This window comes from Eschrichtius robustus, chromosome 11 (genome assembly GCF_028021215.1).
Source record: "Eschrichtius robustus isolate mEscRob2 chromosome 11, mEscRob2.pri, whole genome shotgun sequence".
Lineage (NCBI taxonomy): Eukaryota > Metazoa > Chordata > Mammalia > Artiodactyla > Eschrichtiidae > Eschrichtius > Eschrichtius robustus.
Window position 1 is genome coordinate 112,072,937 of NC_090834.1, and position 19,210 is coordinate 112,092,146.

A 19,210-nucleotide genomic window follows, 5' to 3' on the forward strand; every position below is an offset into this window, starting at 1 on the left:
ACACATACACATACACACATAGATACACACAAATGCACATACAGATACACAGATATACATACACACACAGATACACAAATGCACAGACACACACACAGATATACATACAGATGTACACACACACACAAATGCACATACAGACACACACAGAGATATACACACACAGATACACACAGCTGTACACACACAGATATACAAATGCACATACAGATACACAGATACACACATGCACACACACAGATGCACAACATACATGTACACACACATAACACACATACACAGAGATACACATACACACAGATGCACACATATACGCACAGATATACACACACAGATACACACACACACACACACACACACACACACATCCCACGTGCGCCCCAGCCCAGCGCCTCTCAGCTGGGGCCCAGCCGTGCACCTCCAGGCAGAAGCTCTGGTCCAGGGAGGGTGTGGGGCCCCAGGTACAGGTGGCCGGTTGTAGACACGCCCTTCCTTCCCCGGAGGACCTCAGGCCAGGGGAGCCACGGCCCCCGGATTGGAGGCCCCGGTTCTGGCGGTGCGGCTGGGGGGCTGGGGGCACATAGGGGCCAGTTCTCCCCACGCTGGCTGCCCCGCGAGACCCAGAGTGACAACTGCCTCGCTCCTCTGGGACCCCACGCCCTCCTCTGTCAAACAAGGGGTGTGTGGCGGTCCTCACGGTCTTCCCTGTGTCCACTTCCGGCAAGGAAGAAACCGGACCTTTCGTGGGTCCCCCCTCAGCCAGCGTTTCCCCGCCTCGGTCCCCAGGGCTGCCAGCTGCTGGGAGAGCAGTTGGAGCGCCTGCATTTGTGTGTGTGGAATTTTTTTAATTAAAAATTTTGTTTTAGATTACAGTAAAATACACAGAACAAAATTTACCATCCTAACCATTTTTAAGTCTACAGTTTAAGTACATTCACATTATTATGTCACCATCACCACCATCCATCCAGAGGACTTTTTCATCTTATAAAACTGACACTCTGTCCCCATTAAACACTCACTTCCCACCTCTCCCCCAGCTCGGGGCCCCCGCCGTCCTACTTTCTGTCTCTATCAATGTGGTGACTCTAGGGACCTCCCATGAGTGGAATCACACAGTATTTGTCCTTTTGTGTCTGGCTTACTTCACTTACTATAATGTCCTCATGTTCATCCAGGTTGTAGCTGGGTCGGAATTTTCTCCCTTTTTAAGGCTGAATAATATTCCATTATGTGGCTGGACCATACTTTGTTTATCCAGTCATCTGTCTACGGACACATTTATTTTTCTGAGACACAGATTTATTTCATGAAAACATGGTTCTTCCTTCTACAACCCAATAAAACAGTAAACCCAATAAAACCACAGCAAATGTTGTCAGGAACACTCAGTTCAAATTTCAGATTTCACCCATTCAGAAATGATGTCTGGGCATCCTCTCTGGGCAAGGCCCACACCGCTGTAGGTGCTGGGGATGGAGTTGTTGGATAAAACAAAGTCCCTCTCTCCTGGAGCTTATGTTCTAGAGGGAAGACAGGCACCAGACAAAACAAGTAAAGTCTAGTACATGTCAGAGGCTGAGGAAGGAAAGAAAGGACAGCTCTGGACACCCCCAGGTTCTTTTTTTTTTTAACAGTTTTTTTAAATGTATTTATTTATTTTATTTATTTATTTTTGGCTGCGTTGGGTCTTCGTTGCTGCGCGCGGGCTTTCTCTAGTTGCCATGAGCGGGGCTCCTCTTTGTTGCGGTGTGCAGGCTTCTCATTGCGGTGGCTTCTCTTGTTGTGGAGCACGGGCTCTAGGTGCACAGGCTTCAGTAGTTGTGGCACGCGAGCTCAGCTGTTGTGGCTCTCGGGCTCTAGGGTGCAGGCTCAGTAGTTGTGGCACACAGGCTTACTTGCTCCGTGGCATGTGAGATCCTCCCGGACCAGGACTCGAACCTGTGTCCCCTGCACTGGCAGGCGGATTCTTAACCACTGCGCCACCAGGGAAACCCACCCCCCAGATTCTTAAGAGCGACTTGAGACTGTTCTAAAAGGCACAGCTTGGGGAAAGATACAAACTCTAATATATATGAGATAAATATAAAGTATTTAATATATTAATATTAGATATCATATACAATATAATATAGCATAATACAGTATAATATCATGTAGTGTATAGTAACATATCAGATATGTAATATACAAGCAGTTCTTTATGTATATACACACACATATGTGCATATATATTATATAGTTTTTCCATGAGATAAAATTCAAATAGCACAAAGTTAACCATTTTTGATGAACAATTCAGTGACTTTTAGTGCATTCACAATATTGTGCAGCCATCACCTCTGTCTAGTTTCCATCACCCCAAACAGGCACCCTCTTAGCAGCCATCCCTGCAGCCAGCACTCTGCTTTACCTCTCTACGGATTTGCCTATTCTGGACATTTCATATAAACGGAGCCATGCGATGTGTGGGGTTTTGTGCCAGGCTTCTCTCCCTGAGCCCCACCCAGGCTGTGGCAGGTGTCAGTGTCCCTGGATGGATGGACCACAGTCGGCTTGTCCACTCATCAGTGGGGGGCACATTTGGGCCTTTTCCACTTTTCCGCTGTTGGGAACAGAGCTGCTACGAACATGCGTGTACAAGTATGTGAGTCCCTGTTTTCAGTTCTTTGGGTTTATATCTCAGAGTGGAATTGCTGGGCCATCATGGTAACTCTGTGGCAAGATGGAATTCTAGAAAATTCTGTAGTTGACTTTTGGGGGAAGTGCCAAACTGTTTTCCACAGTGGCTGCCCGTTTTACTTTACAGCCCCACTGGCAGAGTAAGGGTTCCCGTTTCTCACATCCTCAACAACACTTGTTTCTGTTCTTTTTTAAACACAGTAGGTGTGAAGTGATGTCTCAGTGTGGTTTTGATTTGCATTTCCCCGATGCCTGATGGCGATGTGCATCTCTTCACTTTCTTATTGACCTTTTGTAAGTCTTCTCTGGAGAAACGTCTTTCCAAGTCCTTTGCCCGTCTTTGAATCAGGCTGTGGTTGCCTTTTAGTTGCTGAGTTGTAAGAGTTCTTTCTATATTCTGGACACTAGAGCCTTGTTAGCTATATGATTGCAAAAGCTTTCTCCCATTCTGTAGGTCGTTCTAAATCACTTTTTTAAAGGAATTTTTACGTTTTTGGTCAGACTCCCGCGTTCATGGTTCTGAGCAGCGTGCCTCACTGCTGGGGGTGCTGCGTTATCGCCCGCTGTGCCTTGAGGTTCAGTGGCCCTCGGGAACGAGCAGGAGGGGCTGGTGGGCCTGGGCGGGGTCCCGAGCATGGCTCTAGGATGCAGGAGTAGGGGCAGTGTCTGCAGCGCTAGGCAGGGGCCGCAGTGACCCGGCCCAGTGGGCCTGGGGGGGCCCAGGAGCAGAGGGTCGCAGGGCACAGGCGCCCCATCCCGTCCACCCCCCAGCCCCGCTGTCCCCAATCGCACCTCTCTCTTCCTCTGTTGCCCCAAACAAGCTCCTTTCAGCCGCATCTGGTGGAAAGCTGGGCGGCAGGGAATTGGCAGAGGGTTCATTCATTCATTCATTCATTCATCCATTCATCCAAGATGCTCACCAAGCTCCCAGCTGCTGGTGCCAAGGGGACGCTGGGATGAAACCAAGCCCAGTGGAACTCTCGACAGTAAGCAGAAACGTCTGTGTGGCTGTAATTGCAGGAGATGCTCAGCCGGCCAGGGGTGGCTGGTGTCATCAGGGTCTGATGCCAGCAGGGTGGGCAGAGTCGTCTTCCTCCCGGGGAAGCAGCTCAGCGGGGCCTGAGGAAGGAGCAGGGGTGGCTCAGCAACAGGGAAGAGCATTCAGGCGGGGGGAACAGCATGCGCTAAGGAAGCTGGGGGCACCAGGCGCAAGAATCCCAGCTGCCCGGGAGCTGGAGGGTCAGCCCAGCCCCCAGAGGCCTGTCACCCGGGCTCCTTCTCACCACTCCCGCTTCAACTCAGAGGCTGCTTCTAGAGCAGAGTCCCCCAGGCGCCTCGTCCCATGTCCCTGGTCTTCCTGGGATCCCGAATGTCCTCACTTGTCTCAGAGAGTGCACTCAGAGTGAGACTGCCCGAGTTCAGCCCCAGCTCGGCCCCTCGCGAGCTGTGTGACCTCTGGCAGGTCCTGAGCCTCTCTGTGCCACAGCCCCCTCACCTGCAGGGCGTGGGTCGCAAGAACGACTGAAGCTGCGGTGGTTCCCGTGCACACACATGCTCTCCAACCCCCTCTCTCACCCCCCTGTTCCCTGGGGGTGGTCTGTCCCTCTGTTCTAACCCCAGCACCCGAGGCCATGCCTGGCACGTAGTGCCGTGGGGACAGCCGGCCCCGGGACAGTTCCGGCCGCAGCCCTGCCCCTGGCTCTGCAGCCTCAGGGGTCACTGCATCTCTCTGTGCCTCAGTTTCCTCATCCATCGGATGGGGTAGTAACTGGGCCCACCTCCTGGGTGGTCGTGAGAAGTAGGTGAGCAAAGGCAGTAAAGACCTGAGAGGACCTGGCAATGGCAGAGCGGTCAAGAGCGTTGCCGAGGCTGCTCACCTCGCGCAGGGAGGGAGCCGACAGCCGTTGGCCTCTGGTCCTGTGGGCCTCCCTCCCTTGCCCGGAGGCGCGGGGTGGAGGCACTCGGCCCAGAGGACGAGCAGGGCAGGCAGATTTCTGCAAAGGACCAGAAAGGGAACGTTTTAAGCTCGGCAGCCACACGAGCTCTGTCGCAAGAACTTGCCGCGGCCGTTAGAGCCAGTGCAGCCACGACAGCACGCCAACAGTGGGCATGTCCGGTGCCACGATAACCGGATTGGTGGATGCGGAAATCTGAATTTCATCATTTTCACATCTCGCGTTGATTTTTTTTTTTTTTCCCATCCCCTTAAAAATGTAAAACCCGGGACTTCCCTGGCGGTCCTGTGGTTAGGACTCTGGGCTTCCACTGCAGGGGGCGTGGGTTCAATCCCTGGTCCGGGAACTAAGATCCCACAAGCCACGCAGCATAGCCAAAAAAAAAAAAAAAAGTAAACCCCATTCTGGGCTCGCAGGCTCCACAGAAGCAGGCCTGTAGCCTTTAGTCCTGGTTTTTTTCTCCCCACTCCCCCACCCGGGTCTCCGTTTCCCCGTCTGTTAAAAGCCCGAGGCCCCATCCGCTCCCAGATCCCTGGATGCAGCTGCCCGGTGGGCCTGGCCGGCTGCGCCTCCTCCCTGCAACCACCGGGGGGCTCGGGAGAGGGCCTGGGCATTGCCCCCCCCAGCAGCTGCTGTCAGGGCACTAGGGGTGGGGGTCCCCACCGCACACGTGCGCCCTCCCTGACCGGAGGCGGGGCGCCAGGTGGTGGCTAAGATGGACGCCTCCTGGGCCCCACGGGGAGGGTCATTGCCATGTGCCCAGTGCAGGCCCCCAGGGAAGGGGTCCGCCGCAGACACGCCCCCGGTGACCCACCCCAGCTCGTGTTCACGTGCTCACTTCGTGAGGCCTGTTCATCCCCCCCAGGGCAGGGAGGGGGAGGGATGCGTTTCTCCCACCTCCTGCTTCCTGCGCCCCGGCACCACCCCCTCACCCCCTCACCACCGCACACCTGTCCTCTTCTCCCCTCCTCCAACAACTTGAGTCTCTCTTGCAGGCGGAATACAGGCTGTGCAATGGGTCCGACAGGGAATGTGTGTCCCCGACAGCCAAGGTCACCAAGAAGGAAGCTCTCAAGGTGGGCCCAGGCCTGGGGAGGGGGCACGGTGTGTCGTTTGTTGGATGAATGGGCACCCCAGCCAGTGAGGCCACACCTCCACCCCAGCCTGCCAAAGGGAGGGGGACAGACTGCGCCCTGGCCACCTCCACACCCCCTCTACCTGTCCTCTCCCTGCCCCCTCTTCGTCCCCCGGCTAGACGGTGGAGGCCCTCACGAGTAGAAGGCCCCCCGGGGAGGGCCAGCCCAGGGCCTTCTCCCCTGACCCACCCGCGGGTGCCCTGGGCCCAGGCACAGAAGGAGAGCTACCGCCAGGAGAAGAAGCGCGCCACCAAGCAGCTGCTCAGCGCCCTCACAGACCCCAGCGTAGTCGTCATGGCCGACAGCCTGAAGGTGAGCACGTGTGTTTCCCAGCGTTGGCCAGGCTCCCTCGGGAGGCCTCCCCCAGGGACAGCGCAGGGTCGCCGGCCACTCGGGACACGGTTAGGCATGCTGGCTGCTGCAGATTGTATGTGTCCTGGGGCTGCCCTGACGAATGACCACAAGCTAGTGGCTTATAACGACCAAAGATGATTCCCAGGGCCAGAGGCCAAAGCCCAAAACCAAGGTCCTGGCAGGGCCAGGCTCCGTCCCAAGGCTCTAAAGGAGGGTTCTTCCTGCCTCTCCCAGCTTGAGGGCCCCAGGCATCCCTGGACTTGTGGCCGCGTCCCTCCAGCCTCTGCCTCTGTGGTCACCTGGCCTCCTCCTGTGTCTGTGTCCTCTTCTCCTCTTATAAGGACACAGTCACTGGGCCAGGGCCCACCCTGCTCCAATGCAGGCTCATCTTCACTCGGTCACATCTGCAGAGACCCTATTTCTAATTAAGGTGGGGGGCCCTGACCTGCTGGCGGGGGTCCCAGAGTGCCCATAGAGCCCCCTGCTGGGATACAGGAGGGAGGTGACACTCGGGCTTTGGGAGGAAGGACCGGGGTTGGGGTCAGAGGTCTGTGTTCAGACCTCACTGAGGCAGCGAGAGATTCCCTCGCTCCCAAGCTTCGGTTTCCCCCTCCGTACAGAGGGGGTAAAGCTGCCGAATCCCGGGGCTGCCGCGGGGGGCAGAGGAGACAGGGGGACCAGGGAGCCTGGGCGTCGACAGAGCCCTGGGCCCACGTGGCTCATTTTCTCTGCTCCACAAAATTATGAATAAAAAATTAAGTACAAAAGTGAATATTTAGGATGAGAAAAGAGATGATCACAGGTTTCAAAATCACAAAGCTGACAGTTGCAACAGTCATGTCCGATTGCCAGTTCCCCCCAGGGCCCTGGCAGGGCCTTGAACTTGAGCTCCGTGAACTTCACCAGTAAATCTGGCTACAGCATCTTCCTCTGGATTCACCATCATTCAGAGTTCCTGTTAAACACTAAAAGAGAACTCTGCCCGGAGCCCAAAGCCCTGTGTATCTGCCCCTCCCCCAGCCGTCCAGATGCCCCTGGGTCCCGGGCAGGCATGGACGGCAGCGCCCCTCCCTCCAGATCCGCGGGACCCTGAAGAGTTGGACCAAACTGTGGTGCGTGCTGAAGCCGGGGGTGCTGCTCATCTACAAGACGCCCAAGGTGGGCCAGTGGGTGGGCACGGTCCTGCTGCACTGCTGCGAGCTCATTGAGAGGCCCTCCAAGAAGGACGGCTTCTGCTTCAAGCTCTTCCACCCACTGGACCAGTCCGTCTGGGCCGTGAAGGTACCGCAGTGCGAGCCCTGGGGCTCGGGAGGGCCAGGCAAGGAGAGAGCCCCCGGGGGCAGGTGGCTGTGTGGGAGGAGAGCACAGATGGGCAGTGAGGACGCTCATCCTGGGGCCCCAGCGGCACGGAGTCCAGAAATGGGCTGACAGTTCCAAGGGTTAAGTCACTCAGTGGCCAGGGGATCAGATGTGGTCACTGGCCTTCTATGTGGAACACGTGCGGAGGTTGGGGGCGCTCAGGGCCTGGGGGCCCCATGGGATGAGATCACACCTCGAGCCCTGTCCAGAGGCTGAGGAACGGGGCCATGGGAGGGCAGCTGCTCTGAACCCAGACCTCACCCTCATAACCTGGGGGCTGCCCAGCCCAGGACCAAAGGGGGTCAGGTTGCCAAGTGAAATCCTGAATGCCCAGTTAAATTTGGATATCAGAGGAAGATCAAAAAGTTTTTTTAGGGACTTTCCTGGTGGTCCAGTGGTAAAGAATCCGCCTTCCAATGCAGGGGACGCGGGTTCAATCCCTGGTCGGGGAACTAAGATCCCCCATGCCACAGGGCAACCAAGCCCGTGCGCCACAACTACAGAGCCCACGCGCTCTGGAGCCTGTGCGCCACAACTAGAGAAGAGAAAACCCGCATGCCACAACTAGAGAGAAGCCCGTGCGCTGCCATGAAAGATCCCGCATGCCTCAGTGAAGATCTTGCGTGCCACAACTAAGACCCGACACAACCAAATATAAATAAAAATAAATAAATAATAAATAAATCTTTTTTTAAAAAAAGTTTTTTTAGGATAAGTATGTCCCAAAAAGAAACGAAATTGAGTTATTTGTAGTGAGGTGGATGGACCTAGAGTCTGTCATACAGAGTGAAGTAAGTCAGAAAGAGAAAAACAAATACTGTATGCTAACACATATATATGGACTCTAAAAAAACAAAGTATGTCCCAAATATTTCATAGGGTATACTTATACTGTATATGTAATTTTTCTGAGACGCAGATTTAACTGGGTGTCCTGGATCTGCACATGCTGATTCTGGCCACCGTAAAGTGGGGGGCTCGGAGCTGGAAAGCCAAGGGTGGGACCACCAGCTAAGAAGAGGGACAGAGCACCCCGCCCGTTCACCTCTCTTGTTGCCTGCCACGTCTGCGTGGCCAGGGGCCTGACCCTGCCTAGGGGTCCTGAGGCCCCGGAAGCGTCCACGCGTGTCTGAGTGTGGGTCCACATGACCGTACGACCTGTGTTTCCACCCATCCCTGGCCCATCCCTCGGGTGACACCGGGTCTCTGCCTTTCCAGGGCCCCAAAGGTGAGAGCGTGGGCTCCATCACACAGCCCCTCCCCAGCAGCTACCTGATCTTCAGGGCCGCCTCCGAGTCGGACGGTAAGTACCTGCCTGCCCTGCTGGTCTCCACGGTGACCCCACCTGAAGCACCCCTCCCCTTGGCGGGATTTAGGCCAGGTGTATGGGGCCCCGGTTCGGACTCCTCCACCGCCATCCAAGGAGGCAGCCTGGTGTCGGCGGACGAGCCCGCCATTCACCAGCCCCCTCTCTGGAGCCTCAGTCTTCCCCGTGGGCAAAAGATGAACCGTAGCGCTGTCTCCCCAGTTGCTATGCGAATCTGGTGACCTTATTTAAAAGCAACCAGATAACAGTTACTGGGTGCCAACCACGTGCCAGGCACCACTGAATCAGCAGATGCTACTGTTACCATCCACGTTTGACACATGCGGAGATAGGTTGGGTGAACTGCAGATGAGAAAGTGCTGGAGCCGGGGACGAAGCCCGGTTCCCAAATCAGCGCACGTGTTTGGAGCGCCCTCTAGTGGCTTCCCCGAGTAAACGCGGCTGCCCACACACACGCCCACCGCCCCATCGCCAAGCCCTGAGGGCTGGCGCCTCCCAGGGATCTGGTGTAAGACTCCCACCCCACCAGCGGTCCAGGGCAGGCAAGGACCTGCCCGAGGCAGCCTGGCCTGACCACTGGGCTCCGGCCCTTCCGGCTGGGAGTCTGGGGCAGGCGGCCGCCCTAAGGTGCCACGCCACCCCCTGGTGGCCAGACGCTGCATCCACGCTCCAAGGGGCTGTCCTGAGTCCCTTGAGTGCCACCCTCATTTCCCCAGCCCCCCACTCGGTGCCAGGCCCCTTGTGGGCCCTGGGATGGGCTGGGCAGCTAGTGCTCCCATGGAGCCTGCAATCTAGTGCGGGAGAACACCAGAAAACCAGCAGACAAGGCCAACTGGGCTGAAGCATAAGCTGAGTCCCTGATGGGGTGGGGGGCCATGGTCAGGGAGGAAGGGCATCCACAGCCCCTGTGGGTATCAGGGTGGGCTTCCTGGAGGAGGAGGAGGAGGAGGAATGGGCTCAAAGGATGCATGGTATTTAGGATGTCTAGTCCCTTGTGGCAACCACAAAAAACGCACATCAGGGCCCCAGGCCCCACTCAGCAGGTGTGGGTTTCCCAGCTCTCGCCTGCGGGTTCTGCTCCCATGAGCTCCCCACCTTCCACCGCCATAAACTTTCAGCCCTGGCTGAAAGTTGGAAGGTTGGTATCCAACCAAGCCTGCAGTGAAACCCCCCGCAGGACGCCGGGTGTCCTCCTGAGAACCAGGAGCCACCATCCCTGCAAGCCCCTCCTCCGCGATCCCCAGCGCGCCCCTCCCAACGCCAGGCCCCGGGGATGCACCACAGAGAGTTAGGGAAGGAAATTCACTGTCTCCAAGAGGGTCACGCTTTAAAGGCTTGGAGAAGGAAAGAACCGAGTTCAAGGTCCTTTAATCCCAGGTCCAGCCCGCGGGTGGCGTCTACCAGAAGGGCTGCAGGGCGCTGAGGACAAGGGCTGGGGGCTGGAGGCGGCCGGCTCTGTCCACCCCACCCTGCCTCCCCGCCCGCCTGGCCCTCCCCTCCTCCCGGAGCTGTTCCAACACCAGGCGCTGCCTCTTTGAGGCCTTGGCTCAGCAGCCCCTACCCCAGCCTGCCACACCCCCTCCTGCCCTGTGCTCCAGGCCAGGAAAGCCCTCAGCGCAGAGGCCCCCTCCTGCCCCGACCTGGGGGGGCCAGTTTCCATCAGGGAGGGCCCTCGCCCTGACGCCACAGGTGGGAGCTCGCAGGGCCTCTGGGTGCAGAGTGGCCTGAGCTTGCTACGCGTATGACCTTGAGGGGGTCACTTACCCATCCTGGCCTTAGCCCTTGTCTGTAACGTGGGTGACTGACAGTGTGCTGGGGGGCGGTCCGGCGGGGGGCTCCTTGTTGAGGAACGGAGGGACAGGGGTGGGCAGGCTCCCCAGTGCGCAGTGGGTGCCTCCCCAGCTGGGGGCTGCTCATCGCCCCCGCCCCCCGCCCACTACAGGCCGCTGCTGGCTGGACGCCCTGGAGCTGGCACTGCGCTGCTCCAGCCTCCTGCGACTCAGCGCATGCAAGCAGGGCCGCGACGGGGAGCCCGGGTCCTCGCCAGACGCGTCACCCTCCTCGCTCTGCGGGCTGCCCCCCTCGGCCGCCATCCACGACCAGGACCTGTTCCCGTGAGCAGGGGCGTGGCGGGCAGGGCCCAGCCCCTCCCGGGAGCCTGCTGGGGACTCCTGGGCCCGGGCTCTCCCTGGCACCACCGCACGGGGTCTCCTTGTACGTGGGGAGGAGATGGGGGGCAAACGCCGTCGAGGTCTGGCTGCCCAAACCCCAGGCCAGGAGGCAGGCCTCCTCCACTCGAGGTGGACCGGGGCGCCTCAGGGTGTTCGCCTGTGAACTGGGGCTTATAGTGTCAAATGCCCATCGCTGAGGCTTTTCAACACAAGGATGGCGCTGAGGCGCCGAGCAGAGAGGGGTGCCCCGGGCGAGGGTACTGGGGGGTGTGCCCAGAGGTGGGCGTGCCTGGGCCTCACCTGTGACCAGCAACCCACGGGCGCCATCCACCTTCCAGACTGAACGGGTCCTCCCTGGAGAACGACGCTTTCTCAGACAAGTCAGAGAGAGAGAATGCTGAGGACTCGGACAAGGAGACCCAGGACCACAGGCGGAAGGCGGAGAGCGGGAGTGACCAGTCGGAGGCCCCGGGGCGCCCCGTGCGCAGGGGGACCACGTACGTGGTGCAGGACCACGAGGAGCTGGGGGAGGTGAGAGCCCGCCCTGCCTGGAGCTCGGGCGCCGCCCGGCACCGCTCCCCACATCCCTGAAGCAGTGGAGGCAACGCCTGGCCGTCCCCTCGGGGAGAGCTCGCAGGGTCTGCTGCACCCAGAGGGCCAGGGAGACGGGAAGGCCAGGATGGCCGGGACTCGGGGAGAGCCGGGGAGGGCCGCGGGGCTCTGGCGAGGGTGGTGGAAAGGCCACAGGGGAGTTTCAGGTGGCGGCCTGCCGGGGTCCAGGTGAGACTTTCAGAAAGTCCAGGGGCAGAGGTGGAGCCGGGGACCCGCTAAGGGGGAACGTTGTCTGGACAAAGCTGACGGCGCCCTGGACCTGGGTCGGGGTGGGGAAGGGAGAAGGGGTTCAGGGCGCGTCCAGAGGCAGGCGGGCAGGAGCCAGCCTGACGGCGATGCCACCCGTGAGACGGGCGCTCGGGAAGAAAGAGCTGGCGGATGGTGGTGGGACCAGGCTGTGTCCCAGGCTTGGACGTGCAGGGGAGACGCTGCCGCACGGGAGGGTCTGGGGCTCGGGGGGCCGTCGGGACATAGGGCTTGGGTGGGCAGCCCAAGGGGCCCAGGGGCCCAGGCACCCCAGCCTTCAGAGGCTGAGCGCAGACGGGGCTCCGCAGAGGAACCCTGGGAGGCGTGGCAGGGAGGGGAGGGGAGGGGTGGTCTCAGGGGCAGCTGTGCTGGGAGCTGGAGCAGGAGAGACAGGGTGACACGGGGGTGGTGGTGACCTTCACCAGGGCACTTTCGGTGGAGAGGAGGGGCAGAAGCCAGAGGGGAGGGTTAGAGGGAGTGCGGGTGGGATGGGGGGTGCAGGGGATTCCCAGCTGCGGCAGCTGCCATGCGTGCCCCGAAGCTGGCCTGGACATCAAAGCCGGGGAGCCACAGCCTCGTGGGGGTCAGACATGACCGCTGCCTCTGGGGGCTTCCCCTCCCCTCGGTGCCCAGGCGAGCTGTCCAAGCGAGTGCCACTAGGCCTCGGCCACAGCTGTGCAGACACAGAGAGGCAGAGTGACTGCCTAAGGTGGCCCAGCAGGGTGGTGATGGGCCCTGATGCAGGGCTGGCTGCTGGCACCCCATTCTGCTGCCTCCCTGGGGGGTCAGGGGATGGGGATCCACAGCCAAGTCTAGCCACACCCCAGGCCCGAGGCCCTGGAGCCATAGACCGGGGGGCGGGGGGGGTGGTCCACGGGGAGGGGAGAGGGGCTTGGCGTTGGCCCAGGAACTGCGGCTCGATGGCACTTCCCGAGAGTGGAGGGTCCCCAGTGCACAGCCCTGCCTGGGAGCACCTGCCCCACCAGCCAGCTGTCTTTAGACAGCTAGCTGCATGACCCTTTCTGAGATCATTCTGCCCACCTGAGGGTTTGCTGGTTGGTGTGGCCTGGGAGATGGAGCCCCCCACCCCCCTACCCTGCCTCCCTGTCCCCCTGCCCCCTCGCCCCCTGCCCAGACAAAGCCCAAAGCTCCGGGGCTCAGTCTCTCTGTGGCACGTGTTTGGAGCCTCGGTGAGGGTTAGACGTCTCAGGGAAGAGAGGAGGGGTCCAGGGCGGCCCCCTCTAGCCGTGCGATCCCGGACAAGTGAAGACCCCCTTCTGAAGGGGGTGCAGGCCTGAAGCACCTGTGTCACCCCATGAAGACTAGATGGGCTGGGGGTGGGAGGAGGTCTCCTCGAGCACGTGGCACCTGCTGCCACGGCACAGATCATGCAAAGTCCACAGACAGGTGTCAGCAGCCACGGTGGATGTGCGCCAACCGCGGGGAGGGCCCAGGTCGGCCAGGCTGGCCAGGAACAGAGGCAGACAGGAGCCGGCCTGGGCCAGCAGCTGCCCCTCGGGCCTGCTGGAAAATGCAGGGCTCAGGTGGGGCTGGGACAGGCCCGCTGGGTGTGGCGGCCCGGCCAGGGGGTACGCCTGGCTGCCCTACCCCCCCTCCCGCCCCCTCCAGCCGGAGTTGCCGCGCCATCCCGCCCACCCGCCCCTCCAGGCTCCCCGCCCGGCTCTGGCTGCAGCCTGACCGCGGTCCCTCTGCTGGCAGCTGGGCGAGGCGTCGCAGGTAGAGACGGTGTCTGACGAGCACAAGAGTCTGATGTGGGTCCTGCTGAAGCAGCTGCGGCCGGGCATGGACCTGTCCCGCGTGGTGCTGCCCACCTTCGTCCTGGAGCCCCGCTCCTTCCTCAACAAGCTCTCCGACTACTACTACCACGCCGACCTGCTCTCCCGGTGAGCGACGGGGAGGTGCCCAGAGACCCCCCAGGCTCCCTCAGCCCCTGCCTGCCCCACAGAGAGCCCTCAGGGTCCCCAGGAAACTGTTCCTGAAGCCTCTGCCTCCAAGGGGCCCGGCCTCCGTGGGAGGAGCTGGTGGACAGGGAGGGCGGGGCAGCCCCACGTCCGGTCAGGGCCACCGTCACAGGTGAGCCCAGCGCCTTCTGGGCACCTGAGCCCTGGCATTGGCGCCCTCAAGCTGAACAAGGCCGAGGCGGGAAGGAGGGCTGCAGGCTCAGCAGCCCACGCAGAGGGAGCTGGGTGAGGGCGAGAGTATCCCGGGGGCTTCCTGGAGGCGGCATCCTGCCAGCCTCGAGCCAGCAGCGCCCTCTCTGCCCCAGCACTGGAGCCACCCTGACATTTTCCAGTTCTGTGGAAAACCCGATTCTCCGGAGTGGTGGAGGAGGGTGGGAAACTCCTCCTTTTTGGGGGCTGGGCAGCTGGGGAGGGGCCTGGGTTTTCAGCAAGTGGATGGAGGTTGAAACGGAAGGAGAGGGGGCGCTGGGAAAGGGTGGAGGGCGGCCCAGGCCCCCCGACCTGGAGTGAGGGCATTCCCCCACCCCATCGCAGGGCTGCACTGGAGGAGGACGCCTACAGCCGGATCAAGCTCGTGCTGCAATGGTACTTGTCCGGCTTCTACAAGAAGCCCAAGGTGAGAAGCACCGACCAGGGAGGGCGCAACTACAGCCCAGCCCTGCGCCCTGGCACCCGGCCCCACCCAGAGTCCGAGGCCATCCCCTACCCCGCATGACCCTGAAGGATCCTGGTCGTCCCCACAGTGGTCCCAGGTCCTCAGAGATGGGGGACCAAGCCCTGACTTCCCACCCAGGGAAGTGACTGAAATAGCAGGGCTGGAGAATTTGGGATTTAACTTGGAAGGTCATTAGAAGCCACAGGGGGTTTGAGTGGGCTGTGCACTGGCTTCCCCTGAGGTCCGGGGAGAGCTTGATGTGGTTAGGGTCTCATGTGCCCCTCAGAGCCAAGAAGTGGACAGGGCACTTCGTGGGCCGTCCCCCCAGAGTGTAAACCAAGGGTGAAGCATAGTCTCCCCAGAGCAGGAGTGGGGCGCTGTTCCCAGATGCCGGTGGGAGACTAGACATCCCTTCTAGAGACCTCCTCCCTGCAGGTGCCTGGGGCTGTGGGCAGCAGGCAGCCCCTCTCGTTGTCCCTCGGTCCACACCCCGTCCCAGCTGGCATCTGTGCCCCACCCCCAGCTTCTCACACAAGCCTCTTTGTTCACTGCCTGCAGGGGATCAAGAAGCCCTACAACCCCATTCTGGGGGAGACCTTCCGCTGCTGCTGGTTCCACCCCCAGAGCCACAGCCACACCTTCTACATAGCTGAGCAGGCAAGGGCCCCGGCCACCCTGGGCTGGCCGCTGGGCTCTGCAGCGGACGGGGCCCCGGCAGTGGGCAGGGGGCGTCTGACCCCCAGGCACGTTTCTGGGCGGCCCCACCTTCGACCATTGGAAGAGCTCTGGCCTCACTGCCGCCGGCGGGCATTCTCCCAGGAGGCGCAGGCACCACCTCGGCTGTGACAGCAGAAAGTGTTGCCTTAGGGCGGGGGACAGCGCCTCCCATTTTCCTGGGGGCACCCTGGGGGGAAGCGGGGATTGCAGTCAGCTCCCCCCGGGGCCCCAGGACTCAGGCCTGGCTTCCCTGGACGCTGGGGATGAGAGATGGGGACTGCCCTCACGCCTGCTCCGGGGACTGGGAGGGTGGTGGTGGGGGACCGGGCCTGCCTGCTGCTGGGGCCGTCGCAGGAGCCGCCTCTCCACCCGCAGGTGTCCCACCACCCACCCGTGTCCGCCTTCCACGTCAGCAACCGAAAGGACGGCTTCTGCATCAGTGGCAGTATCACAGCCAAGTCCCGGTTCTACGGTGAGGGGGGCTCCCCTGGGCCTCGAGGAAATGGGGGGAGGGCTGACCTGCCGGACTCCACCAAGACCTCCCCCGGTGGCCATGTTCGTGTCCCGCTCCGCCTCTCCTAGCCAGGGACCACGAGGGGTAAAGTGCTCAGAACCTGGGGTCAGGCAGAGCCCTCCAAAGCCCGCTCCCCCCGGCCTCTCATCCCTCAGCCGTGGAGTTTGCACGGGTGCTGGGAGGATTACAAGAAAGAGCCACATGAAGGTGCCACCTAGAGCTGGCTGTCCAATTCAGCACCACTGGCCACACGTGGCTATTTTCATTGATTCAAATGAAATAAAACTTAAAAGGCAGCTCCGCAGTTGCTCTGGCCACAGGGCAAGTAGCCACATGCTGCATGGGATAGAACAGTTTTATCATCACAGGGCATCTGTCGGGCAGCACCCCTCAAGAGCCTGGCACCGTGGGTCTGTCTGCATTTTTCCGTCCTGTTGACCTTCGGATTGTTCTCACTGGTGGGCAGGTGCTCTGAGTGCCTCTGTGTGCCCAGCAGACTGCAGAGGGCGTACAGGCTCGGCCCACCTTTTCCACCCCTGTGCTCCCGTCACTGACTGTGGCTGTGACTCTCAGCCCTGAGCGGGCCATACCCCCTCTCCGCTGGTGTTTAAAATCAGAGCAGAGCCCCTAGTTTGAAAAGGTTCGAAGCCTCCCCCCTAAGAATCCCTGCTTTAGTAAGTGAAATAAACATGGACACATGGCAACTTAGGTAACTCCTCAGGATGAATGACTTGTACGACCTGGACGGGGCCTTTACAGAATCTGAGGCTCAGAGAGGTTAAGCGACCCACCCACAGTCACACAGCTGGAGGTGCCTGGGACTCTTTCCACCTGTTGGAAGGGATCTCAGGTCCTGTGACTTGGGGTGGAGGTGGGGGCCCAGGTCCCAAGGATCCGTCTCATCTCACCGGTCCCACTGCCCCGTCTCTGCAGGGAACTCACTGTCAGCTCTGCTGGACGGCAAGGCCACCCTCACCTTCCTGAACCGGGTGGAGGATTACACCCTTACCATGCCCTACGCCCACTGCAAAGGTGAGAAGCCATGGTACCCCCACCCTGGAGGGCAGAGCCCAGGCCGGCTCCCTCAGGGAGAGCACCCTGGTTCTTGTCTATTTGAAGGTATCTTATTTGACCCTCACTCTTCCATGACTTTTTAGCTGGGTATGGAATTCCAGGCAGATTGTCCTTCTCTCCTCTTTGGAAGCTTGTTACCATCTTCTAATTTCCATTGTGGTTGGTGATCAATCAGCTGTTGACCTGTTTGTTACATGGTCTGCTTTTCTCTGTAGCTGCTTTTAAGATCTTCTCTTGTCTTTGGTTTTCTGCAATTTCACTGTAGTAGTTCAAGGTTTGGATTTCTTTTTTTTTTCCTCTACAATGTTGTGTTAATTTCTGGTATACAGCAAAGTGACTCAGTTATAGGATTTCTTTCTTATTTTTTAATTAATAGACTTTCTTTTTTTACAGTGGTTTTAGGTTTACAAAAATTTTAGCAGAAAGTGCAGAGAGTTCCATATACCCCCCATCCCAACACACACACACACACACACACACATACACACACACACACGGATCCCCAACTGTTAACGTCTTGCATTGGTATGCTACATTTGCTACAATTGGTTAGCTGATATTGACACATTATTATTAACTTAAGTCCATAGTTTACATTAGGGTTCACACTTTGTGTTGTATAATTATATGGATTTGGACAAATGCATGTTTCTACCGTTACAGTATCACAGAATAGTTTCACCACCCTAAAAATCTCTTATGGTTAGACGTGAATAGATGAATTCACCTATTCATCCTTCCCCCCTCCCCTCAACCCCTGGTAACTGCTGATCTTTTAACTGTCTCCATAGTTTTGCTTTTCTCGGAATGTCATAGAGTTGGAATCACAGGGTATGTAGCTTTTTCAAACCTGCGTCTTTGGCTAAGCAATATGCATTTAAAATTCCTCCATGCCTTTCGGTGGCTTGATTAATTTATTTCTTCTATTTGTAAGGGCTTTTGTTTGTTTGAACTTTTTAAGCAGCGATTTCATGGTTTTGATCAAGTGTGGAAGTTTTTAAGCCATTATTTTTTAATACTGCCTCACTCCAATTTCTCAATTTTTTTTCTAGAACTTCAGACATTCTGTGCCCTGCATCTGACATCTTTTATGTCTTTGCGTTCTAGATAAGTTCTTTAGATCTACCTTTAACTATGATTAACCTAATATTTAACTCATCCACTGAGTTCAATTTTGAAGTTTTGGATTTTTTCCCCCTAGAAGTTCTACTTGATTCCACTTCAAACCTGCCTGTTCTTTTATACTTGTATCTTGTTCCTTGATCAAGTTCACAATTTCTTCTCATAGATCTGTAAACATCATAAACGCAATTGTTTTCTATTCTCTATCTAGGAATCCTAATATTCTAGCCAGTTTGCCGCTGTGTTCCCACTGCCCACAGCAGTGAGATTCTGGATAAACATTTGTTTAGTGGATGACTGTATATATTAAGACCTTGAGATCCTAATTCTGCTGGGGATTTTCCCCTATACTAGGCTGTCATGTATAGTAGGCTGTTTCTGGGCCACACAGGAAGTTTCAATTTGAGTTCCAAACTCACCTTACAAATTGAAGGCCAGGGATGTAGGGGGTGGGGATATTTTTAAGCCCTAGAGCTCTGCCCAATACAACTGTTTCTTTTTTTTTTTTTATTTATGGCTGTGTTAGGTCTTCCCTTCTGCGTGAGGGCCTTCTCTAGTTGCGGCAAGCGGGGGCCACTCTTCATCACGGTGCGCGGGCCTCTCACCGTCGCGGCCTCTCTTGTTGCGGAGCACAGGCTCCAGACGCGCAGGCTCAGTAGTTGTGGCTCACGGGCCTAGTTGCTCCGCGGCATGTGGGATCTTCCCAGACCAGGGCTCAAACCCGTGTCCCCTGCATTGGCAGGCAGACTCTCAACCACTGCGCCACCAGGGAAGCCCACAACTGTTTCCTTGACTCTCCTTTTGCTGAGAGTATAGCGATGTGAGAGTCCCAGTTTTATGGAAATGTCTCGGAACACACTTTCCTTGTTGCTCTGGCCCAAGCCCCTCTGTCCTGCACCCCACTGGACACCAAGGGCTCAGGTCAGCAAAGGCCTCTCTGCTTAGAGGGCAGATGCTCCTCTTCCTCTTTCTCCCCCTCCTCCTTCTCCCCCTCTCCTTCTTGTTTGTTTTTTCTCCCAGAAGATTGCCCTTATTTTCTGGCATGCCTATCTGTTCATCAGTGCATTTAAAAGAGCATTACTTTTTCTTCAACTTTTTTTTAATTGAAAACTTCAAACACATGTGAAAGGACGGTGACCACCCCCCCCCCCGCAACGTACCCAAAACACAGCGAGCACCAATCTTGTTTCCTTTATCCCCGCACGCCTCCCACCTCATCCATTTGAAGTAGGTCACAGATATCACGTCATCTATGCGTTTCACAGAGTGTCCCTAAAAGATAAGGATTCCCCTTCTTAACCACA

General features: G+C 58.1%; 1 protein-coding gene across 1 annotated transcript in view; it reads left to right on the forward strand.

Annotated features, from left to right (window-relative positions):
• Nucleotides 1-19,210, forward strand: part of OSBPL5 (oxysterol binding protein like 5) — a 69,191-nt gene that overhangs the window by 40,206 nt on the left and 9,775 nt on the right. The window contains exons 4-14 of the mRNA XM_068555096.1: nucleotides 5,633-5,713; nucleotides 5,984-6,085; nucleotides 7,205-7,408; nucleotides 8,705-8,789; nucleotides 10,756-10,927; nucleotides 11,323-11,515; nucleotides 13,562-13,746; nucleotides 14,359-14,440; nucleotides 15,038-15,136; nucleotides 15,572-15,668; nucleotides 16,644-16,742. Coding sequence (XP_068411197.1) covers nucleotides 5,633-5,713; nucleotides 5,984-6,085; nucleotides 7,205-7,408; nucleotides 8,705-8,789; nucleotides 10,756-10,927; nucleotides 11,323-11,515; nucleotides 13,562-13,746; nucleotides 14,359-14,440; nucleotides 15,038-15,136; nucleotides 15,572-15,668; nucleotides 16,644-16,742 — 1,399 coding nt within the window. The remainder of the gene's footprint in view (nucleotides 1-5,632; nucleotides 5,714-5,983; nucleotides 6,086-7,204; nucleotides 7,409-8,704; nucleotides 8,790-10,755; nucleotides 10,928-11,322; nucleotides 11,516-13,561; nucleotides 13,747-14,358; nucleotides 14,441-15,037; nucleotides 15,137-15,571; nucleotides 15,669-16,643; nucleotides 16,743-19,210) is intronic.